General features: G+C 45.3%; 1 protein-coding gene across 1 annotated transcript in view; it reads right to left on the bottom strand.

The window, feature by feature from the left end:
- The window catches only part of PLXDC1 (plexin domain containing 1), a 52,641-nt gene that overhangs the window by 7,130 nt on the left and 26,844 nt on the right, over positions 1 to 18,667 (bottom strand). Inside the window, exons 4-11 of the mRNA XM_033170262.1 lie at positions 17,005 to 17,074; positions 12,246 to 12,368; positions 11,419 to 11,537; positions 10,691 to 10,790; positions 9,072 to 9,167; positions 6,216 to 6,297; positions 2,420 to 2,480; positions 948 to 1,086 (exon numbers count right to left, since the gene is read on the bottom strand). Coding sequence (XP_033026153.1) covers positions 948 to 1,086; positions 2,420 to 2,480; positions 6,216 to 6,297; positions 9,072 to 9,167; positions 10,691 to 10,790; positions 11,419 to 11,537; positions 12,246 to 12,368; positions 17,005 to 17,074 — 790 coding nt within the window. The remainder of the gene's footprint in view (positions 1 to 947; positions 1,087 to 2,419; positions 2,481 to 6,215; positions 6,298 to 9,071; positions 9,168 to 10,690; positions 10,791 to 11,418; positions 11,538 to 12,245; positions 12,369 to 17,004; positions 17,075 to 18,667) is intronic.

Raw genomic sequence — 18,667 nt, 5'->3', positions numbered from 1 at the left:
ATTTGCTGGGGTTTTTTGTTTTGTTTTTAAACTATTTCCCTGCCCGGATTCAAAAAGTCAACTGGAAACCATGAGTGTGGCTCTTCCCTCATATTTTATTAGGTGTTTTCAAAGTCAACTCAGTCACAAAAGAATTCTTTCCTCTCCTTCCTTCACTGCTGAAGGGCAACTACTAATGTTCTTTTCTATTTATTTTAATTAGCAGCTTGCGACAGGGACTATTAAACAGCAAAATTGAACTGGTACCTGCTGCTAACCACAGAGGGGAATAGTGGTTTTGATGCTAACCTGGGCATATTATGCACAAGATCCTGGGGAATATGACATAATTTCTCATACTGGAGGAAACTTAATTAGTCTGGGGTGATGTTCTGTTTTAAGCAGTCACCATGACACACTGATCTCCACAAGTTAATTTCAAAAACAAAAGGTACCGGGGTCTCTGGTCTCTCTCTGGAAGCGATGCCCCTAGCCAACCTAGAATGAGGGCTTGGAGCAAGAAGACCACACTTTTCTATCAGTCTTTTTCCACTCATCCAAATGTTAAATTCAGACATTCAGCGCAATGGGTCTTTCAAACTGTGCTTGCACATGTATAGCCGATGCAATTCTAATTCATAACTGTGTGAAAAGCCTAGGACGATTTCTAACTGATTAGTTTAGCTATTACCGCTTACCTCAAGCAAATTCAGTTTTCTCAAGGTGCTGAAAATTAACCTTGTTCATGATTCTGAGAGAATACATGATAATCTACAGCAGGGTTTCCCAAACTTGGTCTCCAGCTGTTTTTAGACTACAATTCCCATCATCCCTGACCACTGGTCTTGCTAGCTAGGGATTATGGGAATTGTAGTTCGGAAACAGCTGGAGACCCAAGTTTGGGAAACACAGGAGGGACACCCCCTCCCTTTCCCACTGCAACCACAACATTTGACCCTGGCAGGTACCTTCTGTAGTCAGGCTGTCGACAAAGCGGGAAGAAGAAGTGGTGATGTCTTCTCTGAGTGCTGTGAAGGGACTGTCGCTGGGAGGTGTTGAGTAGTAATGTTCATCATCTTCAAAGTCGGCACAGGTCTTCTCTTCTAACTAAAACGACAAGCCCCAACCAGTCATTCCGGTGGTGGTGGTGTTTCTTTGTGGATGTTTTCTGCCGCATGCCATTGACGCAATCATAGTGCATTAGTGGCGTACTTATTTATACTGGCCCCATACGCACATCATTCAATTTTATTAGTTATTCTGCAATGCTTCCTCAACGTTACCACATTACAGCACTCCTTTATGGAGCAGTACTCTTGCACAATAGCTCAGCAAAAAGCTCAACCAAAAAAACCCAACCAACCAACCTTCGGAAAATTTCTGGTCTAAAAAGTTAAGAGGATTTCAGAAGGAGGCTACAGAATGTCCGCCAACTCTGTTTTAAGCTTTAAAATAATAAGCTTAAACCGATGCAAAGACTGGAGAACTGATCTTAAGAACAGAACCATGAGAAATGGAGAGACACTAAAATGGGCAGATTCACCTATCCCTACTAGCTGGAATTTCTTGGCTGCTGTTTTTCGAAAGTGCATGTCCAAAGTCCGTTTCGGGGGCCAAATTCGGCCCACCAGTCGGTTTTTAATCTGGCCCCTGTGGCAGTTCATTCCTGGGGTAAAATCCTAAACAACTTCAATCCTAAAAAAAGCTCAACAACTTTGGTCGGCCTCCACAGCCCTTCACTTCATCAAATCTGGCCCTCTTTGAAAAATGTTTGGACACCACTAAATGCTTGTCCATCCAACCGTCTCCTTTCCAGTGTTCTGATTTTTGCCCTAAACTTCCTTGCCGTAATTTTTCCTGTGCTTTGGTTTTCATTCTTTACTCCCAACACTGTGGACATCACTGTGGACTCTCTGCATATGTTCCCATGCGCAAGGGGAGGTATTTCCTAAAAATATTTAGGAAAGGTTTGGGGTCGGGTGGGGGGGCAAGCTCCCAAAACAGCCCAATGAGGACTGAACATGCTCAGCGAGCATGGAATGCTGACGGATTGTTGGCAGGAAAACATGGAAAACTGTGTGGAAGCAGGAACGGAATGTGAACAGAACACTTTGCTGCAAAATTTTGCAGGCTCCCTTGTGTTCTTTCTTTTCTTTAATCTGCAAACACTTTGGGTTATTATTACAGATCATGGCCCTGTGTTAAATGGTGGAATGAGATTTGACTGAATCTCATTCCATCATTATAATATTCATAATACGGCTATGTAGAAGTGGAATGCAGCCCTTTGGCTGAAAAAAAGATTCCCCAGCTAGGACTTTCAGCCTCTTGGGAAATGGGAGTATCAATAGTTTGAAACTCAGAGGTCGGAGACACTGGTCGAGCACTGAGCCAGAGTTGCATATATTCATATTTTTAAGTACTTTGACCATAACTTTACCTCTTGGTCACAGCCATACTCCAACCACTCTTCACGGTGTCGGTCAAATCCACTGGAACACCTACAGAAAAGAGAAGCATGTAACCAAGTATGCATCTAACCTACAAATAAAGACCTGCTTGGTGACATTTTCACTGCCATGGCTTTCCCAAGGAATAAGTGTGTGTTGTGTGTATTGGGACGATCTGGTATCCTTTTTGCTTTCCTGCACGTGTTGCTTTAGCGAAAAGCAGAAGTGCAGAAGAACTGCACATGATGCAGAAGGAAGACAGACAACAGTGTTTTGTTCCCCATGGAAGATTGCACAATGCTTGATACCTGACAGCTGTCATTTAGGCAAGGGGCCACCACAGGATTTAAATGTGAGTGGTTTAGCCTAGGAAACAGGGGTGCCAACTTGAATAAAATATTGGGGGGGCAGGTAAGCCACACCCCACGTAACTGATCACATGATGTAGTGCGCACACACCATTTTGCGGGGGGCCCTCAAACGTTTTATGGGGGAGGCAAAGACCCTATTGGCCCCTAGGAGTTGGCTCCTATGCTAGGAAGAAACCAGGCCTCAGATATGCAAGAATCTTCTCATGCAAAGACATGCACTTATTGAACCTTACCCATTTCACCAGAACTAGAAATTAACTAATTTTCAAGTTAGATGCACCATAGCTCAGTGGTAGAACGTCAGGTTTACATGTAGAAAGTCCCAGGTTGAATTCTCTGCATCCCTAGGTTGGCCTTAGAGAGAGTCTCTGCCAGTTCGTGTAGAAACCAGCTTCCTGTCTTTCTATGGGTTAGCAACCAAGGCTTCTTTCAAGTACCCATTAAAATATCACTTCCTGGAGATATTAAGGAACACAGCCTAGTCCCTTCCCCTAAACACAACACCACCCAGGCTCCTTGGGTTGCTAAAGCATTTTGCGGCTTTTATGGCCTCCTGTTCTCTGTAAGGAGTGCACTGCCTTCAAAATGCCTACAGAACTAGCAGTAGAAAGCTAGCAACATGAGCATCTGGCCTCAATTCTGTGTGGGAGGGCTAGGTTATTTTTAAGTATATGGTTTTATAATCGGAATCCCCAGATGGGTGTACTGTACCAGATACACGAACAAGCGAATGTAACAAACAGGGAGACCAAAAGGGCTTCCCCTGAGGAACTGGGGGACTCCATGCCAACACAGCTGGGCTGGAAGACGCTGAAATGTTCCTTCTTGCTGATGGGATTTTCTGTCTCTGCTGGAGAAGAGCTTAACCTTATTCTTCAGGAGAGATGGAAAGCTTGGCAAACCACATCCTTCTGTTTGCATCTGCATAGACTGGTTTTGGATTTCAGTACACTGGATGCACAATAAGGCAGTGCGCAAAAATTGCAGCTTGTTGGGTTTCCGAACGTTTTGGAAGTGGAACGGACTTCTGGAACGGATTCCGTTCGACTTCCAAGGTACGACTGTACTGCAAATCCTATTGCAAGTTGTGGGAATATGTTTTTGGGACTTCCCGCGCTTTACCGCTTCACAAAAACCTTCTGCGCTACTGCACAGAAGAAAGGAGATCCAGCTGGTGACTGCTGCCTGGATCCCTCCGCGCCTACTAGAAAGCGCGCCAGGAAGCCTCCCGGTAATGGTCGGAGACTTGTTTCCCGCCCGGAAACACTCGCTATTTCTGTGTTATGATTGGTTTATGCTTGCATGATGACACTGTTCAGTTTGTTAATAAATGGCCCCTGCTCTCTGCTAGCGGTGTTCAGAAACGCGAGACAAGCGCAGAGAGAACACGTGTAGAAAAGAGAGAGAAAACGAAAGAGAAAGAACGCGCACAGAGAGTAGTTGGGAGAACGCACCCCAACAACCGACTGCAGTCTTATTTCTTACTTCTTATTTTTGTTTGGCCTCTTTCCTGCTTTCGGCCGCACCTTCTGCTATATTTCTTCAGAACCTTTGCAACACCAGAAAACTTCTCACGACCTTCAGGATAACCTCATAACCAGTGGACCCATCATAACCAGTGGGAGCAGGCTCTCCAGGATTACTGGTTATCCCAGAAACTGGTTATCCTGACAGCAAGTCATATGGGATATTAAAGACTCAAACTGTAAAGACTAGTCACACATCTTGGGCGGCTGGTCACATATCAAATATCGGGGCGCTTTGGGCAGGCTAAGCTGCAGGCAAATAGTGCAGTGCAAACATGACATGAAGGCAGGCAACATCATCAATCCCGCCATGTGGGAATCCCTTTGCAGACAACCGCAGTGCCTGGAGACAGACAGACAGACAGACAGACAGACAGACAGGTCATGCATCCACAGCAGTGACCAGAGGAGAAATGACAAGCACAGAGAGAAGCAACACTATGGTGCATCTACAGCAGCACAACTGGACGCCTTCATCTGACCCAGCTGTAACAAAACATGTCTCTACAGCCTGTAGCCTTCCGACAGTTTGACTTCACTCCCAAAGGCACACCCCTCCATTGTCTCCTGAGACAGATGGATGCCAACTAAGATCCTCCCAAGTCGGTGGTGAGGAGCAAGCTATAACTTCACAGTAGCATGATGCTTTACCACCTCAGTGCATATGCAGAATTCTCAAATACTGTTCATTTATAATGACACATAAGTTTGTCAGTGGATGTCCCACAAGGAATCCAAATAAAGCAAAAGCCAAGACTTGATTTAAATAAAGCGAAGCCGTCCTCCATCCCAGTCGAACTATCCGTCTTTGCATCTGGTTACAGCACTGGTTATGGGCACTGTGAGCAGGAGTGGATTAACTCTCCATTTCTCACGGCACTTCCCACAAAGTCTGCCTGTTGTTTGCTCTACAAACAGGACACCCCATTCAGCTAAGTCACAAAGCCACTAGAAATCTTCTTCTTCTTCTTCTTCCTCTTCCTCTCCTCCTCCTCCTCCTTTATTAAATTTATATACCACTCTATATCTGGTGGTCTCAGGGCGGCTCACAGAATAAAATCAAGATATAAAACCAGAAAATGCCTAATAAAAACAGTAACCCAATACCACCCCCCCCACAAAAAAACATTTTAAAAGGGCATAGGATGTAAATCAGATCAACCAAAGGCCTGGTTAAAAGGAAGGTTTTTGCCTGGCGCCTAAGTGTGTGTAATGAAGGCGCCAGGCAAACTTCCCTGAGGAGAGAATTCCACAGACTGGGAGCCACTGCAGAGAAGGCCCTGTTCTCGTGTTGCCACCCTCCGGACCTCTCGAGGAGGTACACGAATGAGGGCCTCAGAAGATGACCTCAGGGTCTGTGTAGGTTCATATGGAAAGAGGTGGTCCTTGAGGTATTACAGTCCTGAGCAGTCTAAGGCTTTTTAGGTCAAAACCAGCACTTTGAATTGGGCCCAGAAACGAACTGGTAGCCAGTGCATACTTTCCTAAACTTGCTTTAGAAAAAGCTTGTAATTGACCTGACCTCCCCACAAAAAAATTTCTTTTGCTACATCTTTATTCCGTCATAGTCCTACGTAAGTGTGGTGCAGGGCAATCAAGGCAGGACTTTGGGGGCAGAAATGCAAACCAGCTGCTCAGTCAAATGAGTTCAAGGGTCCTCAAATGCCATAGGGATGCATTGCCACATTTTGAAGTAAGGGACACTGCCATCTAAAGAGGGAGGATCCTTCTTCCCACCCCCACCCCACCCCTGAGATCATTAAGTCCCAAGGTCTAAAATGACCTAGCTGCACCATAAATGCACCATAAATAGGACGAGACTAGAGGGAGCTAACTTGACTCTCAAGGTGCGAATGTGCATCCCCTCCCAGTGCATTTGTGTGCATTACCTCTGCAGGACGTGACACCAGCTGCAGTTGAAGGTTAGGTCAGATGTCGTGCAAACTTCGCAGCTCTGGTGCTGGAGGCAAGCTGCAGGGGAAAGAGGAAAAGCGCGAGAGCTCCAATACTTGCTTTCCAAAATGAGAGGAGCCGAGGCAGAAGCCAGCCTGGAAGATGAAGCTGACTGGGTGACTTTGGGCCAGTGATTTGTCTCTCAGCCCAACCTACCACACAGGTTCGTTGTGAAGGATTAAATAAGGAGGGGGGAGAATTATGTCTGGCACTTTGAGCTCCTGCGGTGGGGGGAAGCTGGCACATAATGTGCAATAAATAAAGTTAGTGTGCGCAATCTTTGTGCAAATCTGCCCCTCTTTTTTTGGTGCTAAGTGGCCACTCTGTGCCGAATCCTCTCCCCTTGACTGCTGAGAAAGTTTATGTGTTATTCATTTTCCCCCGTCCCCACCCTGCAAATCTGACCCTACTCTCAAGGCCTTGGCCTGGGACACCCTCCCAGAATTCAAGAGAAAATGAGGGAAAGCTGAGATGTTTCCTAACTTAAAAGTAAAAACCTTTTGTTCCTCTTTTCTTGGAAAAAAAACTGGTACGGAGCAATCTCTCGGAATCGCAGCAAAAAGCTGGAAGCACTTGTGATTCTATTCATAACAGCAAAACGGGGTGGGTGGGGGGGATGTATCCCAATCTCCTTCCATTGTGTTGGCAGCAGATTTTAACGAGCCTTTTTCCCTCAGGGAGAAGCATTCGGCATGTCACCGGACCGAAGCAAATAGTTTCTCGCTGATTTCATCGATCACCCCTCGCTTGTGCTTGGATCTGGAATTTTCCGGCAAGTGCCTCAACTTGACTCCCATTCTGTCTCAGCTCTTAGGGCCAAACTGGGAGTGCATAGTGAAGGCACGGACAGCTTAGTGGTGCCCTCAAGGCAGGATTTGGGGGGCAGAGGTCTAGGGCCCTGCTCAGCGTAATGCACAGGAGGGCTCCCAAATGTAGTAGGGCTGTTGGCTTTTAACACATTTTCACATGATGTGCCTTGCTATCTAAAGCACACTGCCACCTACAAATACCTAGCGGACCCACTGCGACAACTTTTTGTTTTGTTTTATGTATATGAAAAAAGCTGATTTTTCTGTGGTTATTACAGAGGTGGTGAGAGAAGAAGAAGAAGAAGAAGAAGAAGAAGAAGAAGAAGAAGAAGAAGAAGAAGAAGAAGAAGAAGAGTTTGGATTTGATATCCCGCTTTTCACTACCCGAAGGAGTCTCAAAGCGGCTAACATTCTCCTTTCCCTTCCTCCCCCACAACAAACACTCTGTGAGGTGAGTAGGGCTGAGAGACTTCAAAGAAGTGTGACTAGCCCAAGGTCACCCAGCAGCTGCATGTGGAGGAGCGGGGAAGCGAACCCGGTTCACCAGATTACGAGTCTACCACTCTTAACCACTACACCACACTGGCTCTTGGTATGAGAGAGACGTATACCGTCTAGAGCAGGCATCCCCAGCCTACGGCCCTCCAGATGTTTTGGCCTACAACTCCCATGATCCCTAGCTAACAGGACCAGTGGTCAGGGATGATGGGAATTGTAGTCCAGGGATGCCTGGTCTAGAGCTCTCTGGACATAAGGTGGGGTATGAAATGCAACATGTAGGAAAATCGTTTCCCCCGTTCCATTTTTAATAGTTACAAGTTTAGATATCCACGCTTCGTTACATTTTTATATTTCAGGGTCAGCGGTACTCCCTGCCACTAGAGCTCATTAAGGACTCTTTTCTGCTGTTATGCATTCCTATGGAATACCTTTAACACTTCCTCATAGTAGTAGTAGTATAGGCTACTTAAACCTTGTCAAAAAAAAGAAAGAAAGAAAGGGGAAATTGCAAAACTTATCTCCATGAAAATTTGCATATGCTAACTTATAGGTTTATGTGCAAATTTACAGATTGACTCTAATTTAAATCAGGGTGGGGCAAGAGTTATAAGCAGGTGGACCAGCCAATATATATATATATATATTACCCTTGTACAGGAGACTAGTTTCTACGCACAGAGATCTCTGCCCTGCAACCAGGCAACCAGAGGCATTATCCAAGTTCAAGCATGCAGTTCCAGCTGGGTGAAAAGACCTGAATTGTGAAGCAGGGCCGGTGAAGGGCGTGCCCTGGAGGGAGATCTGAGGGCTACAGAGAGCCCTGGGGCCACATCCATGCCATAAGACTCTTTTCATCTGATTTTTGGTCTTCATTCCAGTGGTCATAAAAGACTTGTGTGTGTGTGTGTGCGTGTGTGTGTGCGCGCCTGTGTGTGCGTGTGTTTAACACAACAATGGGTTATTTTCTTCTCCCCCCCTTTTTTACACCATTTCAGAGCACTTATTTATAGCCTGTGTTGCAGCAGACTGAGCCTGCTGTTTGGGTTGTCATAAAACACCCAACAGATATGGCTTAAGCGTATAACCTTGGCATCTCCCGGACAGGTTTATCCTCCACTGGGTATTTATGGAGGCAAGCAGGATGTTTTTGTTTTTCCCTGGCATTGTCCTCGTGGGCTAAATACTATCCCTTTAACCGTCCCCTTTGTGATGCATCTCAAGGAGCGGAAGGTACAGAATGTGCTGCTGCGAAGGGTGGTTGGTGGGAGAAGGCGAGAGCAAACAAACTGAGGGATGCTCTTAGTCACAAAGAAGGAGAATGAACAGCTCCCTTCTCTTCAAAACCCCTGCTAAATGCATCTTCGTATTGTCATCATTATGCCCAGGAAGGCTTTCCTCACACACATCCTTATCTAACTCATGACAACAGTGCTTGAGACTCTGTTTGCTAGAGGCATGCTTCATAATGCGCTTTCGACTCACTGGGCAAGGGCACAAACTCCACAGCCGATGCGCTAGTGATCTTGCTGGTGTCCAGCTCCACTCGGTGATATTCGTAGATGGTCCGACGGTGAGCTTCTGAAAAAAAGGCAAAGATGGGGGTATTCAATTAAAGCGGGTCTCTGCCCTCTGTCTTGTGGGGCGCAGTCTCATATCGCAGTCATGCAGATCTCTGCACGGTTAAATACAATGATGCAGCTCGTGAGCAGTTTTGGAGCACCTCTGGCACTTTCGGGGCTGGAAGAAAGCTTTTTTTGGTCGTCCCCAACTCCCTATATAGCAGAAGCCTGGACAATGTAGAATCCAGCTTGTCCCTTCTTTGGGTATTCTTTGGAATGCGTATTCCCTTTTGCTTACTGCACAAGGGGTAGTTACAGGTAGGTAGCCGTGTTGGTCTGCCATAGTCAAAACAAAATCTATATATATATAAATGTTCCCATTGCATGTACGCCGGAAACCTATGTTCTCTGTAACCGCTGCACCAAACAGTATCAAATTAGGACAAAGCGTAACTTGACCATCAAGGAAGTATCTGGCATAATAAATTTTTTAAAAAACCACACCTGTCATACCTAACATAAAGGATAAAGGGGGGGAAGTGGCGCACCTATTATACCTCACCAGCAAAAGGAATGAAGACTCCAACAGCATCCAATAGAAAGGCGGATTGCCTGTTGATGTCATCAGACCTGCCCTCATTTAAAATGGCCGCTGCACACTCACAGGCATTTTAAAATTTCCCAAGTGCCCTCACCTAAAATGGCCACCGCAGCTTCGCATGTTCCACACACACAGTCCCAAGTGATCAATACCACTGACCAATGTGTTCTTTTATGTAAAATGCATCTCTGGGTTATTTGTGGGGCATAGGAATTCGTTCATTCACATGGTCTGAGGGACAGTGGACCGGCCCACGGCTGGAAAAGGTTGCTGACCCCTGCTCTAAAGGGACAGGGAAGAACGAAAACAGGAGCTTCCAGAATACTCTCGGGGTCAGAATTTTAAAAAGCAAAAAACCCCACAGCAACGCGTGGCCAGGCCAGCTAATAAAATATAAAAAAATCCTTCCAGTAGCACCTTAGAGACCAACTAAGTTTGTTCTGGTATGAGCTTTCATGTGCATGCACACTTCTTCAGATACCTACATATCTGGAGAAGTGTGCATGCACATGAAAGCTCATACCAATAACAAACTTAGTTGGTCTCTAAGGTGCTACTGGAAGGATTTTTTTATTTTTTTATTTTGTTTTGCACAAGGGGTAGGAGAATATGGCTGGAGGTTGTTGGCTTATGGTGGTAGGCATGTCATCAGCCCTGGCACTGTCTGTCTAAGATAAGAACCCATCAGAAGAACCTCAGAGGAACTTCAGATGAGCCCTGCTGGAGGAGAGCAACGATCTATCTAGTCAAGCATCCTCTTTTCCACAGTGGCCAAGCAGATGCTTATGGGAAGCCCCCAAGCAGGACAGGAGGACAATAGCTATCACCCTCTGTGGCTCTTCAGCAACAGGTCCTCTGAACTTGGAGCTCTCCAACCAATAAGTCTACCTGTCTAGGGATCCACTCTCATACTTCTCCTCTTCCAAATAGCCCAGACTCACCAGGCACGCCAGGGGAGGATTTACGGATCATGAAAGCGTCTGAGAGTCCAGCTTTGACAGGATGTTGTGTAGAACTAATCTCCAGGACAGACATAGGGATCTAGAGCCAGGAAAGGGGGAAGAAGGCTTAGAAAATCCCATCCATGGAGTTAAAGAAAGGTAATTCCACACCTACTCTTCTCCTAAATGGCTAAGACTTTGACGAACTTCTTAGCAGAGGAAACAACAATGAACTTTTAGTTCTGTACCACCTATATTTTATCTTTTGCCCAAAAGATAAAAGAAAATTCACTGACTAAAAGTGCTCAACCTGCAATGGCAAAAAATAAAAAAAATTCTATCCCACCCTACTAAAAGATGAACACCAATACAGGCTAGAGCATCTTCAAACCATATTATTCCAATAAAGAGCCAAATGCCTGGGTGAAGAGGGACATCTTTACTTAGTTCCCAACGATGGTTCCAGGCGCATCTCTCTGGGAAGAGCATTCTACAACCAGGAGCCACCACTCATAAGGCCTATATTCATATTGCTGCTGCCACCCCGCACCTCCCAGGAGGGACGGGGACGGACACACACACAAAGAAGGGCCTCAGATAATGAGCCTGCCTTAGGTAGATTCATGCAAGGAGAGGCAGTCTCTAAGGTACTGGTGTCTCAAGCTGCCTAAGGTGTTATAGGACAAAACCAGGACTTTGAGTTGAGCCCAGAAACTAAATCCCCTCACCTCTTTGTAGCCAAAGACTATTCTGCCATCACTGTGCAAAGCTGCCTGGAAGTCAAACGAGCCTCTGTCTTCTTTTCCTTCCAGGTACACTTGGTCCCACTGAACCACAAAGACTGTCCCTGAAGAGGAAGAAGAGCAGGAGAAGGGGTGAGAATATGAGAAGGCCATTGTTTTACACTAACAGCTGGCATGGGACTAGGAACTTGAAACTTCTGCTATCATTCACAGATTCAAGGAAGGAACTCAGAAGCCAACTAGCCATGCTCCCTGCCAAAAACAAGGCAGGGCCACCCACTTGCCCATAGATAAGCCTAACCCAGACTTTCCCATCTTGGTGCCTTGTGGACATTGCTGAACTACAATTCCCATCATCCATGAACAGTGGCCATGCTGTCTATTGGGAGTTATCTTATCAATATCATAAGTGTGAAATAAAGGCAAATTGAGTTGGTAATATAGTCAGAGGCGCCAGCTTCTCAACATGATTGAGGGGGCTTGACATGACGTCCTGACATCACGTAAGCGATGTCGTGAGGAGCCAGGGAGCGGAGCCGAACACCTTCTGAATATTGATGGGACCTGGTCCCCTAAAAGGGGGGGGGTGCTCCAAACTCCCTCAGCCCCCAGGAGCTAGTTCCTATGACTATAGTCGAGCTATACTTCTAGAGTACAAAAAAAATAAACCTGTGCGAAAAGCACCTAAGCAGAGAATTTTGGATTTTCACGTTTTGCTTTGCAAAATAAACACCGGTTCTGGTGTAAAACAAAAAGGGAGATACGAAGCGCTCCCAAGGATTTTTCCAAGTCTGCATGTGAGGAGGACTCACCGTTGTCAAAGTATTTGACGGTGGAATTTCGGGAGTAGCTGGGGTTGAAGTTTGCCATGAGAGGAGCAACGTACTGCGTTGCTGTCAGCATCCGATGAATGACGTCCCCCATGAAGATGAAGCCTGGCAAAGAGACCAAGGGGGAGGGAGGGAACCAAGCTATTTTATGTCACCATCTACAATCCTGTTGCCTTCTTCCCCAGAGACTCCTAGGAACCCCAGGGTCACTTTCTAGAGAGCCAGAGTGCTGCAGTGACAGCAGTGGAAGCAGATTCAGAACTAGAGGCTCTTCAGGATAGTCACAGCTACACACCCTCACAGCCACAACCCCTTCTAAGAGTACACAACCTTCTAAGCTTCTACAATAATCTTACAATTATACAATGATAATAATTGGGGATGTGTTGCAACAATCAATGCAGATCTCCATGTCCTGCCTTTCAGCTAGATCTACTATTTTCTGTACACATGATTTGGAGAGTGGCAATAACTTCTTTCAGAGTTTTAAAAAAGAAAAGAAAATAATAATTGGTTTTTCAAACAAATACGAAAACAATAACCATTAAACACTTAACCGGCAGTATAGCTCAGTGTTTTTCAACCACTGTTCCGCGGCACACTAGTGTGCCGCGAGATGTTGCCTGGTGTGCCGTGGGAAAAATTCCAGCCAGAATATCAGCTTTGTGTTCAGCCAAACAGGCCCTGGTTGCGCACTGAATAAAGTATTTTATAATTTTTCATATTTCTGTTTACTTACTATTTCATAATAAAGTAATTATAAAATACTTTCTTTGTGTTTATTTGATTCCTATTCAAGAGAATTACTTTATATATAGTCAATATAGGCACAGAGTTAATTTTTTTTAACATTTTCTAATGGTGGTGTGCCTCGTGATTTTTTTCATGAAACAAGTGTGCCTTTGCCCAAAAAAGGTTGAAAAACACTGGTATAGCTAATGGTGTTTGTTTTATCCATTGTCTCTAGACCTACACTTACACATCTGACATTCAAATATATTACTTAACGTAACCCCTCCACTGAGAATATTGAGTGGTTGTTATAACAAGGTCTACGTTTTTTTTGGAAGGTGTCTCTGTTTGCTATGCCTTTAATTGCCCTCCTGTTTCTGGTGTGACACCCAGACGTTGCTGCATCCCATATATGCTTTTTCCATATGTTCATGGGTAGTAACTTAACTTGTGTTTCTCTTGAAGTTCCATTGCACACCTTTCCGTGGAAACGGGTGCACCTTGCGTTTCTGTATTCCTAAAGGCTTAGCATGCAGAACCACTGCTCCTCAATGTTCTGTGGGCGAAAAGATTCCTGCATCGTGGGGAGTTGGACTAGATGACCCTTGTGGTCCCTTCCAACTCTACAATTCTATGATTCCCATGTGTTTTCTCTAGAGCGATCCTAGGAGCCAATCCTCAGCGGCTGACTCATCTCCTGATTGGCTCCAATGGGCACAAAGGGTAAGAAGACTTCTTCTCAGTGGCTAAAAAGGCTCCCCTTTCATATTGCTGATTGGATGGCTCTAGGACAGTGGAGACGGGAACCCTGCTGCACACGAACACACACGCACACACGACTCAGGAACACTCTATTTTTCATTCCCACTCAGTTATGAAGGTCGCCATTGTGAAACACGAGAGCAGTCAAATACAACATCGCTAGAGTGGACATGAAGGTTGCCTCAGTCCTCCAGCCGGAACTTCCTGTTCTCCTGGGCTGAGACAAACTTCCTCTGTGTAACTGGAGATGGGTGTGGCCTCACCTGTGCAGGTCAACACAAAACCACAGGGGCCAGACTCCATCTTTCTCTTTTGGATCGCCTGCTCAAGAGAGCAACATCTAGTTAGGGCAAAGATGCTCTCTTGGCTTCCAGCCAAGAGAGGACATAGGGGTTTTTCCCGTATGGAGATAGTCTCCACATGTACCGGTATACTATTTTCTAAGCTAAAAGTCTGCCTTCTGGGATCTTATTGTGAACAGGATGGTGTATGTAAGTAAACTCTTTTCATGCTTTTATAGAAGACTGTGCAGTGTCTTATTTTGAGAGGGATTAAAAGGGGGAAATACCAGGACATTTATTACAGAGGTTCTAGCGAACCCGAGCAAGCTATCCGCTGTGTGTGTTTAAAAGGGGAATGTAAGACTCTACTAAGTTCTGGGACATTAACACAAGTTGGAATAGGATATATTAAACAATATATCCTCTCCTGCATCCCTAAACATTCCCACAGCCATTTCTCAGCCTAACCTCCCGCACAGGGTCGTTATGGAGAGCGAGGGTAGAGGAACATGTACCCCCTATCGCATGCCTCAGAGGATGGGAAGGTTAAACATGCAATGCAACAAATAAATAAAGCCCACTTTGCTAGCCACCAAACCAAAGACATCAACGCTCTGGTGGGGGAAGGGGAGGGGAGGGGTTTTTTGTTTCAGTGGCAGTGTGGAGACATAAAATCATCAAGCCGACCTCCTTGCTCAGCTACAAGGCAAACCTTTCAAGACTCGCTGCTGTGCTGAAAACCTACAGACTGCAGGATCTCAGAGCAGAGGGGGCAAGCCATTCCGATCCTCAGAGCTAGGCTAGCGCAGCACAGCTGCTGCCAGCTGGGCGACGGAGGTGACGGCAAGGAAGGTGGAGAAACGAGAAGTTCCAGTAAACACCACAGATAGATTCCAGATGTTGCCACAAGTGGGAGAGCAGGAGCTCCACAGAGGTCAGGAGGGGCAGCAGGCTGGGTTGAGGCAGGATAAATTTTCAGAAGAAGCAATGGGGGATGTGACTCACGCTTGCTCTGCGATCCGCCAGTTCTCATGGACACAGAAATGTACGGAGCTGAAGCTGCCTTATACCAAATCAAACAACTGGTCCATCTAGCTCAGTATTATCTACACTCTCCAAAAGGGAACGTTCCCAGCCGCACCTGGAAATGTTGGAGACTGAAACCGGGACCTTCTGTGTGTGTAAAGCAAGCACTCTTCCCCTAACCGTGGGCAGCCCACGAAGTGAATAATAATAATAATAATAATAATAATAATAATAATAATAATAATTTATTTGTACCCCAACCATCTGGCTGGGTTTCCCCAGCCACTCTGGGTGGCTACCAACAGAGATTAAAAATACAATAAAACATCAGTCATAAAAAAAACTTCCCTAAACGTAGACATAAGGGATGCCCTCTGGCCGCCATTTGCCAGCCTTCTCTTTCAGCCCCTCATTCCAGAGCTTCTTGAAGCATCTCAGAATCATGGAATTCTAGAGTTGGAGGGGACCACGAGGGTCGTCTAGTACAACCCCCTCTATCTACTATGCAGGAATCTTTCACTCAAAATTGGGGCTCAAACCGTGAGATTAAGAGCCTTCTGTTCTATTGGCTGAGCTTGGTATTAGGGCGGTCACTTTTGCCTTGTGAGTGATGAGCTGGGCATACAGACCTTGCACACAATTTGCATGTGCTGTTTTTTTAATGAACAGATGCAAGAGCAGAAATTACTGCTACGATTTAAATAGAAATAAAGTGACATCTCTCCAGGTGACCTGGTTGCCCAATAAGTCTGTTGTCCAGGTTGCTGATGGGCAAAGTTAAGGCCCCTCCTGCCCTCCCTTCTCATGGTTCTTTATCTCTAAGCTGGACTTGGAGTGGCCAGCTATTCAAATAGAGGGCTGTCCTTGGGGGGAAATAGGACACACAGACACCCTATTTGGAAGGAGGGAGAGCATACGAGTAAGAATAATTTCTGGTAATTATCAACTTGCTTTCCTTCTAGGCCAAGAGAGTGCAGCCTCCCAGCTGCTGTTGGACTCCACCTCCCATCAGCCCCAAACACCACAGACCAGTGACAAGGGATGATGGGAGTTGTAGTCTGCAGGGTCACAGGTTCCCCAACGATGTTATGTGGAAAATCCAAGCCAGGGCACATGAGTAAGAGAAATAAATTATCATATTGCAGGTTCACTTCAGCGCCCCCCCCCCCCACCGTTTCAGGAAGCAAAAATATAGAGCCTAGTCTTGCTGGAAAGGCAACAGTGAGATTGGCAAGAGTGGGGCAAAACCAGGCCCACACTTCCCACCCAAAGTGGCTGCAGTCCAAGCACTTAGGGTAAAGGGACCGCCTCTCCTGGTATGCCCCGGGTAGGACCTTAAGGTCCTCAAATAATAATTTGTTGGAGGTCCAGAGCCACAAGGATGCTAGGTTGGCTTCAACTAGGGCCAGGGCCTTCTCAGTACTGGCCCCGACTTGGTGGAACAGTCTGGCACAAGAGACCAGGGCCCTGCGGGATTTGGCATTTTTCCGCAGGGCCTGCAAGACGGAGCTGTTCCACCCAGCCTTTGGGTTGGTTTCAGTTTAACCCCTGATGTTTCGTTCTTTTGGTGTGATTGGTGGGCTACTTAAAAATGAGGCTGCAGTTTAGATTTAATTTTAAATTGTATTTTAATCTGTATTTTAATGAACTGTTTTATGTTTTTGTTGTGATTTTATTGGTGTTAGCCGCCCTGAGCCCGGTTTGGCAGGGAAGGGCGGGGTATAAATAAAAAGTTGTTGTTGTTGTTATTATTATTATTATTATTAGTATTATTATTATTATTATTATTATTATATAAAGGAATGGAGATATCACAAAGGACGTTGCCATGTTGCTTCTAGTACTTTTGCTACAGCCACTCCTCACCCCCTTCAGTATTCTGAAAATCTTTGCAAAAAAAATCATCCCTTAAACCCAATGTGGTACCCAGTGAAGCTCACCTCCAGTTGCTATGGTGACTTGCCGCAGGTAATGCCCATAGAAGGGGAAGTCAAATGATAGGATGACTCTCTGTAGGAGGACAGATGGGAATAACAGCATTAAGGCAGGAAGCTTGCTGGGTGATGCGTTGAGCATGTTCACGACCCCAAATTTCCACAGGGTTCAAGATCAAATGGAGGAACTTGTAAGCATACAAATATAGGCTTGAGCATTAAGGGAAGGAGGGGACGGAATCCAGATTCTGTGCCAAGGAAAGCCAGTAATTACAACTAAATGCTTGCAAATTAAGCAGATGTGCATGTATTTACCCATTGGCATAATTCATTCTGTTTCTGCTCATTACAGAGAGAGGTAAGGAGCTTTACAAAATACGGAGGTTGAACCTCAGCCCCTCCTCTGGCTTCTGATAATTTGTTAAGAGCTGCAGGTGTATTTTCCAGCCCATCTCTGCTGCCACGAGGGTTAGAAATGCCCTTTTATTATGTATATAAAAAACGAGGCTGAGATTCTTAAGGTGCTGAATCCTACACTTGCAGGAGGCTTTACTGGAAGTACAGCTCACATTCCCGGGTTACAGATTTCGTTGGTGGAGGGCCAGATGTTGGCACAAACGGGCTCCCCTTCTCAAGATGAAACCCTTGATGGAGGAGTTCAACCTTCATGTGCATTCATTCGTGCAAATAATAACTGATCCAAAAAAATTCATAAAACTATTCCCCCCAACTTGCAACACTTAATTCTCCATGTATTCCCCTATAATAAAAAGGGTATATTGTTATGTGCTGTCTCCACCTCCCTCCCCTTGGACATTCATTTAATTTTAAGGTTTCACGCAAAAATATTGGAGAAAATGTGATCCAATTGGATGGAGGGGGAAAGGACAACACAGCTAAGATATTTGTTGTAGGCTTGTGTTTACGTAAATGTCACAGACAAAAACATATGGTGTCAACTCACACAATACCTGTACAACATATGCTAACGCTACAGTGAAAATAAGCAATCTTTCTGTATTTTTATTTTCTGTTCAGTACCTCTCCGGGATGTGAAGATATTTTGTTAATGAACCTTTCAGTTAAGGTTTATGTCCGCGCCACGTTGTAGTAATACAATTTGTATCGGATTATTATGGTTCCTCTACTTCTATCGTGTTTTAGACTGTATCCAGTAAACTGCTTTGAGCACAAATGTATTTGTAGGAAGTGCAGTAATTAAATAAACTGGCTACGACTGTGACTAAGAGTTTATGAGTTTAGAAAAATCAATGACCAAGGCTTTAGAATTCTGTGAAATGCCTGCACAGAGAAGAGTAGGCTGGCAACACAATTGATGGCTTATGTTGCTGCTGCAGTTATAAGATAAGCATATGTTTTAGTATTGATTTGCTGGTCACACCTCATAGGAGCTCAGGAATGGCTAGTTAGCAGCACAGTGCTAAACCATGGTTTGTTCAGGTTGTTTATTTAACAAACCATGAGTTAATCACAAGTTGTCCTACAGACAACCAAAGAAACCGTGGCTTGTTTCCAGCATGTCACTTTGTTTTCCAGCTCCTCTTCCCTTGTGCTTTTGTAGTTAGACAAGTGTCTGGGTGGCATCATCAAACAAACCATGGTTAGGAAAGGGTGCTGGTTTTACACCATGATTAAAATAAACCAAAGC

Source organism: Lacerta agilis, chromosome 14 (assembly GCF_009819535.1).
Source record: "Lacerta agilis isolate rLacAgi1 chromosome 14, rLacAgi1.pri, whole genome shotgun sequence".
Lineage (NCBI taxonomy): Eukaryota > Metazoa > Chordata > Lepidosauria > Squamata > Lacertidae > Lacerta > Lacerta agilis.
Note: the sequence above shows the minus strand (reverse complement) of the source record. Positions and strands in the feature narration are given on the sequence as shown.